This window comes from Oncorhynchus kisutch, unplaced genomic scaffold (assembly GCF_002021735.2).
Source record: "Oncorhynchus kisutch isolate 150728-3 unplaced genomic scaffold, Okis_V2 scaffold951, whole genome shotgun sequence".
Lineage (NCBI taxonomy): Eukaryota > Metazoa > Chordata > Actinopteri > Salmoniformes > Salmonidae > Oncorhynchus > Oncorhynchus kisutch.
In genome coordinates, this window is record NW_022262896.1 from 96467 (window position 1) to 104641 (window position 8175).

Genomic DNA, 8175 nt, shown 5'->3' on the forward strand with positions numbered 1-8175 from the left:
CCACTCAATGTTAGTGATGGCTGTTTAACAGTCTGATGGCCTTGAGACAGAGAGTTGAGTCAGTGTGTTGGCAGCAGGCACTCAATGTTAGTGGTGGCTGTTTAACAGTCTGATGGCCTTGAGACAGAGAGTTGAGTCAGCATGTTGGCAGCAGCCACTCAATGTTAGTGATGGCTGTTTAACAGTCTGATGGCCTTGAGACAGAGAGTTGAGTCAGTATGTTGGCAGCAGGCACTCAATGTTAGTGATGGCTGTTTAACAGTCTGCTGGTCTTGAGATAGAGAGTTGAGTCAGCATGTTGGCAGCAGCCACTCAATGTTAGTGATGGCTGTTTAACAGTCTGCTGGTCTTGAGATAGAGATTTGAGTCAGCATGTTGGCAGCAGGCACTCAATGTTAGTGATGGCTGTTTAACAGTCTGCTGGTCTTGAGATAGAGATTTGAGTCAGCATGTTGGCAGCAGGCACTCAATGTTAGTGGTGGCTGTTTAACAGTCTGCTGGTCTTGAGATAGAGATTTGAGTCAGCATGTTGGCAGCAGGCACTCAATGTTAGTGATGGCTGTTTAACAGTCTGCTGGTCTTGAGATAGAGATTTGAGTCAGCATGTTGGCAGCAGGCACTCAATGTTAGTGGTGGCTGTTTAACAGTCTGCTGGTCTTGAGATAGAGATTTGAGTCAGCATGTTGGCAGCAGGCACTCAATGTTAGTGATGGCTGTTTAACAGTCTGCTGGTCTTGAGATAGAGATTTGAGTCAGCATGTTGGCAGCAGGCACTCAATGTTAGTGATGGCTGTTTAACAGTCTGCTGGTCTTGAGATAGAGATTTGAGTCAGCATGTTGGCAGCAGGCACTCAATGTTAGTGATGGCTGTTTAACAGTCTGCTGGTCTTGAGATAGAGAGTTGAGTCAGCATGTTGGCAGCAGGCACTCAATGTTAGTGATGGCTGTTTAACAGTCTGCTGGTCTTGAGATAGAGATTTGAGTCAGCATGTTGGCAGCAGGCACTCAATGTTAGTGGTGGCTGTTTAACAGTCTGCTGGTCTTGAGATAGAAGCTGTTTTTCAGTCTCTCGGTCCACGCTTTGATGCACTTGTACTGACCTCGCCTTCTTGATGATAGCGGGGTGAACAGGCAGTGGGCTCGGGTTGTTGTTGTCCTTGATGACTTGTCTTGATGACTATTTTTGGCCTTCCTGTGACATCGGTGGTGTAGGTGTCCTAGAGGGCAGGTAGTTTGTGATGCGTTGTGCAGACTTCTCTAGCCTCTGGAGAGCCTTACGGTTGTGGGCGGAGCAGTTGCCGTAGCAGGCGGTGTTACAGCCCGCCAGGATGCTCTCGATTGTGCATCTGTAGAAGTTTGTGAGAGCTTTTGGTGACAAGCCGAATTTCTTCAGCCTCCTGAGGTTGAAGAGGCGCTGCTGCGCCTTCTTCACGATGCTGTCTGTGTGAGTGGACCAATTCAGTTTGTCTGTGATGTGTATGCCGAGGAACTTAAAACTTACTACCCTCTCCACTACTGTTCCATCGATGTGGATAGGGGAGTGTTCCCTCTGCTGTTTCCTGAAGTCCACAATCATCTCCTTAGTTTTGTTGACGTTGAGTGTGAGGTTATTTTCCTGACACCACACTCCGAGGGCCCTCACCTCCTCCCTGTAGGCCGTCTCGTCGTTGTTGGTAATCAAGCCTACCACTGTTGTGTCGTCCGCAAACTTGATGATTGAGTTGGAGTCATGCGTGGCCACGCAGTCGTGGGCGAACAGGGAGTACAGGAGAGGGCTCAGAACGCACCCTTGTGGGGCCCCAGTGTTGAGGATCAGCGGGGAGGAGATGTTGTTGCCTACCCTCACCACCTGGGGGCGGCCCGTCAGGAAGTCCAGTACCCAATTGCACAGGGCGGGGTCGAGACCCAGGGTCTCGAGCTTGATGACGAGCTTGGAGGGTACTATGGTGTTGAATGCCGAGCTGTAGTCGATGAACAGCATTCTCACATAGGTATTCCTCTTGTCCAGATAGGTTAGGGCAGTGTGCAGTGTGGTTGAGATTGCATCGTCTGTGGACCTATTTGGGCGGTAAGCAAATTGGAGTGGGTCTAGGGTGTCAGGTAGGGTGGAGGTGATATGGTCCTTGACTAGTCTCTCAAAGCACTTCATGATGACGGAAGTGAGTGCTACGGATTCTAGCAGCCGTATTTAGCACTAATTGAAGTTTATTTAGTGCTTTATCCGGGTAGCCGGAAAGTAGAGCATTGCAGTAGTCTAACCTAGAAGTGACAAAAGCATGGATTAATTTTTCTGCATCATTTTTGGACAGAAAGTTTCAGATTTTTGCAATGTTACGTAGATGGAAAAAAGCTGTCCTTGAAATGGTCTTGATATGTTCTTCAAAAGAGAGATCAGGGTCCAGAGTAACGCCGAGGTCCTTCACAGTTTTATTTGAGACGACTGTACAACCATTAAGATTAATTGTCAGATTCAACAGAAGATCTCTTTGTTTCTTGGGACCTAGAACAAGCATCTCTGTTTTGTCCGAGTTTAAAAGTAGAAAGTTTGCTGCCATCCACTTCCTTATGTCTGAAACACATGCTTCTAGCGAGGACAATTTTGGGGCTTCACCATGTTTCATTGAAATGTACAGCTGTGTGTCATCCGCATAGCAGTGAAAGTTAACATTATGTTTTCGAATGACATCCCCAAGAGGTCAAATATATATAATGAAAACAATAGTGGTCCTAAAACGGAACCTTGAGGAACACCGAAATTTACAGTTGATTTGTCAGAGGACATACCATTCACAGAGACAAACTGATATCTTTCCGACAGATAAGATCTAAACCAGGCCAGAACTTGTCCGTGTAGACCAATTTGGGTTTCCAATCTCTCCAAAAGAATGTGGTGATCGATGGTATCAAAAGCAGCACTAAGGTCTAGGAGCACGAGGACAGATGCAGAGCCTCGGTCTGATGCCATTAAAAGGTAATTTACCACCTTCACAAGTGCAGTCTCAGTGCTATGATGGGGTCTAAAACCAGACTGAAGCATTTCGTATACATTGTTTGTCTTCAGGAAGGCAGTGAGTTGCTGCGCAACAGCCTTTTCTAAAATGTTTGAGAGGAATGGAAGATTCGATATAGGCCGATAGTTTTTTATATTTTCTGGGTCAAGGTTTGGCTTTTTCAAGAGAGGCTTTATTACTGCCACTTTTAGTTTTAGAGTTTGGTACACATCTGGTGGATAGAGAGCCGTTTATTATGTTCAACATAGGAGGGCCAAGCACAGGAAGCAGCTCTTTCAGTAGTTTAGTTGGAATAGGGTCCAGTATGCAGCTTGATGGTTTAGAGGCCATGATTATTTTCATCATTGTGTCAGTAGTGCACCATACACTATAGTGCACCGTGCACCATACAGTAGTGCACCATACACACACTTACCCCACCAGAGGTCTTCTCACAGTCCTGTAATCCAGAACAAATTCCATAAAGCGTACAGTAATATATAGAGCCATAATTGCATCTCATATTGCTCAAATAAACAGAAAACCTGGTTTCAAAAAACAGATGAAGCAACACCTCACAGCACAAAGCCTCTCCCCTATTTGACCTAGATAGTTTGTGTGTATGTATGGATGTATGGATGTGTAGGCCGTGTGTGGATGTGTGGATGTGTAGGCTGTGTGTGGATGTATGGATGTGTAGGCCGTGTGTGGATGTGTGGATGTGTAGGCTGTGTGTGGATGTATGGATGTGTAGGCCGTGTGTGGATGTATGGATGTGTAGGCTATGTGTGGATGTATGGATGTGTAGGCTATGTGTGGATGTATGGATGTGTAGGCTATGTGTGGATGTGTAGGCTATGTGTGTATGTATGGATGTGTAGATGTATGGATGTGTGGATGTGTAGGCCGTGTGTGGATGTGTAGGCTGTATGGATGTGTGGATGTGTGGATGTATGGATGTGTAGGCTATGTGTGGATGTATGGATGTGTAGGCTATGTGTGGATGTGTAGGCTATGTGTGTATGTATGGATGTGTGGATGTGTGGATGTGTGGATGTGTAGGCCGTGTGTGGATGTGTAGGCTGTATGGATGTGTGGATGTGTGGATGTATGGATGTGTAGGCTGTGTGTGGATGTGTAGGCTATGTGTGTATGTATGGATGTGTAGATGTATGGATGTGTAGGCCGTGTGTGGATGTGTAGGCTATGGGTGGATGTATGGATGTGTAGGCTGTATGGATGTGTAGGCTGTGTGTGGATGTATGGATGTGTAGGCCGTATGTGGATGTGTGGATGTATGGATGTGTAGGCTATGTGTGGATCTATGGATGTGTAGGCTATGTGTGGATGTATGGATGTGTAGGCTGTATGGATGTGTAGGCTATGTGTGGATGTATGGATGTGTAGGCTGTGTGTGGATGTATGAATGTGTAGGCTATGTGTGGATGTATGGATGTGTAGGCCGTATGGATGTGTAGGCTATGTGTGGATGTATGGATGTGTAGGCTGTGTGTGGATGTATGGATGTGTGGGCTATGTGTGGATGTGTGGATGTGTAGGCTGTGTGTGGATGTATGGATGTGTAGGCTATGTGTGGATGTATGGATGTGTAGATGTATGGATGTGTAGGCTATGTGTGGATGTATGGGTGTGTAGGCTATGTGTGGATGTATGGATGTGTAGGCTATGTGTGGATGTATGGATGTGTAGGCTATGTGTGGATGTATGGATGTGTAGGCTATGTGTGGATGTATGGATGTGTAGGCTATGTGTGGATGTATGGATGTGTAGGCTATGTGTGGATGTATGGATGTGTAGGCTATGTGTGGATGTATGGATGTGTAGGCTATGTGTGGATGTATGGATGTGTAGGCTATGTGTGGATGTATGGATGTGTGGATGTGTGGATGTATGGATGTGTAGGCTGTGTGTGGATGTATGGATGTGTAGGCTGTATGGATGTGTGGATGTATGGATGTGTAGGCTGTGTGTGGATGTGTAGGCTATGTGCGGATGTATGGATGTGTAGGCCGTGTGTGGATGTATGGATGTGTAGGCTATGTGTGGATGTATGGATGTGTAGGCTGTATGGATGTGTGGATGTGTGGATGTATGGATGTGTAGGCTATGTGCGGATGTATGGATGTGTAGGCCGTGTGTGGATGTATGGATGTGTAGGCTGTATGGATGTGTGGATGTGTGGATGTGTAGGCTGTGTGTGGATGTATGGATGTGTAGGCTGTGTGTGGATGTATGGATGTGTAGGCTATGTGTGGATGTATGGATGTGTAGGCTGTGTGTGGATGTATGGATGTGTAGGCTGTATGGATGTGTAGGCTGTATGGATGTGTGGATGTATGGATGTGTAGGCTGTGTGTGGCTGTATGGATGTGTAGGCTATGTGTGGATGTATGGATGTGTAGGCTGTATGGATGTGTGGATGTGTGGATGTATGGATGTGTAGATGTGTAGGCTATGTGTGGATGTATGGATGTGTAGGCTGTATGGATGTGTGGATGTGTGGATGTATGGATGTGTGGATGTGTAGGCTATGTGTGGATGTATGGATGTGTAGGCTGTATGGATGTGTGGATGTGTGGATGTATGGATGTGTAGGCTGTATGGATGTGTGGCTGTATGGATGTGTAGGCTGTATGGATGTGTGGATGTGTGGATGTATGGATGTGTAGGCTGTATGGATGTGTGGATGTGTGGATGTGTAGGCTGTATGGATGTGTGGATGTGTGGATGTGTAGGCTGTATGGATGTGTGGATGTGTGGATGTATGGATGTGTAGGCTGTGTGTGGATGTGTAGGCTGTGTGTGGATGTATGGATGTTTAGGCTGTATGGATGTGTGGATGTATGGATGTGTAGGCTGTGTGTGGATGTATGGATGTGTGGATGTATGGATGTGTAGGCTGTATGGATGTATGGATGTGTGGATGTGTAGGCTATGTGTGGATGTATGGATGTGTAGGCTGTATGGATGTGTGGATGTGTAGATGTATGGATGTGTAGGCTGTATGGATGTGTGGCTGTATGGATGTGTGGATGTGTAGGCTGTATGGATGTGTGGATGTGTGGATGTATGGATGTGTAGGCTGTGTGTGGATGTGTAGGCTGTGTGTGGATGTATGGATGTTTAGGCTGTATGGATGTGTGGATGTATGGATGTGTAGGCTGTGTGTGGATGTATGGATGTGTGGATGTATGGATGTGTAGGCTGTGTGTGGATGTGTAGGCTGTGTGTGGATGTATGGATGTTTAGGCTGTATGGATGTGTGGATGTGTAGGCTATGTGGATGTGTGGATGTGTAGGCTGTGTGTGGATGTGTAGGCTGTGTGTGGATGTGTAGGCTGTGTGTGGATGTGTGGATGTGTAGGCTGTATGGATGTGTGGATGTGTAGGCTATGTGGATGTGTGGATGTGTAGGCTGTGTGTGGATGTGTAGGCTGTGTGTGGATGTATGGATGTGTAGGCCGTGTGTGGATGTGTGGATGTGAATGCTGTATGGATGTGTAGGCCGTGTGTGGATGTGTAGGCTGTGTGTGGATGTGTAGGCTGTGTGTGGATGTGTGGATGTGTGTGGATGTGTGGATGTATGGATGTGTAGGCCGTGTGTGGATGTGTAGGCTGTGTGTGGATGTGTGGATGTGTGTGGATGTGTGGATGTATGGATGTGTAGGCTACGTGGATGTATCGATTGATATGTAGGCTATGTGTGCCTTTTTAAAATCTATGTAGTTTTGTCCATGTAGTTCATGGTTTGTGTGGACCCCAGGAAGAGTAGCTGCTGCTTTTGCAACAGCTAATGGGGATCCTAATAAAATACCAAAATACCAATCATTTAGATTCAATATCATGACCTAAACAATGTTTTTCTTGACTTTCTGAAATATATCTTCAACACTGACTGTGATGTGTGTGTGTGTGTGTGTGTGCGTGTGCTTGTGCGTGTGCGTGCGTGTGTGTGTGCGTGTGTGTAGATTTCAGGTAGTGATGCAGGTTGGTCGTTGGGCTACATGCTGAATCTGACCAATATGATTCCAGCCGAGGCTCCAGACACTCCTCCTCTTCCTCACGCCGGCTATGTCACCCTGCTCTTCTTCATCTCTCTTCTCCTCTTCTTCCTCCTCTTCCTCTGTTTCCGATTCCTGTGGCCGCGCCGCAACTCCCAGACACAGATGATATAGACACACTGGACACCATAAGGACACTGTGTGTGTGTGTGTGTGTGTGTGTGTGTGTGTGTGTGTGTGTGTGTGTGTGTGTGTGTGTGTGTGTGTGTGTGTGTGTGTGTGTGTGTGTGTGTGTGTGTGTGTGTGTGTGTGTGTGTTTATGTGAACTATGTGAAGATCATGTTTATAAAATGTATCTCATGTTGTCATGCTTCTTATTCTCCAGTAAAGTTCAGATGTATAATACAGGCTGACCTTACTGTCATTTACTGTCTCTTTGAAAGAATGTTCAAATGAAATACTCACCTGACATATTCAAATTACGTAAAAATTACGGATTGACTATATGAACAGGTTTATAAAAGATGTATAACAAGTTTATAACAGGTTTATAACAGGATTATAACAGGTTTGTATTGACTATATGAACAGGTTTATAACAGGTTTGTATTGACTATATGAACAGGATTATAACAGGTTTGTATTGACTATATGAGCAGGTTTATAACAGGTTTGTATTACCTATATGAGCAGGTTTATAACAGGTTTGTATTGACTATATGAGCAGGTTTATAACAGGTTTATAACAGGTTTGTATTGACTATATGAACAGGTTTATAACAGGTTTATAACAGGTTTATAACAGGTTTGTATTACCTATATGAGCAGGTTTATAACAGGTTTGTATTGACTATATGAACAGGTTTATAATAGTTTTGTAACAGATAAGAGGTTTTTACTTTTGACTATATGAGCAGGTTTATAACAGGTTTGTATTGACTATATGAACAGGATTATAACAGGTTTGTATTGACTATATGAGCAGGTTTATAACAGGTTTGTATTACCTATATGAGCAGGTTTATAACAGGTTTGTATTACCTATATGAGCAGGTTTATAACAGGTTTGTATTGACTATATGAACAGGTTTATAAGAGGTTTGTATTGACTATATGAACAGGTTTATAACAGTTTTGTAACAGATATGAGGTTTTTACTTTTG

General features: G+C 44.9%; 1 protein-coding gene across 2 annotated transcripts in view; it reads left to right on the forward strand.

The window, feature by feature from the left end:
* The window catches only part of LOC109884251 (ectonucleoside triphosphate diphosphohydrolase 1), a 66176-nt gene extending 58756 nt beyond the window's left edge, over nucleotides 1–7420 (forward strand). For both annotated transcript variants that reach the window (XM_031817166.1, XM_031817165.1), the window contains exon 10: nucleotides 6980–7420. In XM_031817166.1, the coding sequence (XP_031673026.1) occupies nucleotides 6980–7186 (207 nt within the window). In that variant the 3' untranslated portion in view covers nucleotides 7187–7420. The remainder of the gene's footprint in view (nucleotides 1–6979) is intronic.
* The last annotated feature ends 755 nt before the right edge of the window (nucleotides 7421–8175 follow it).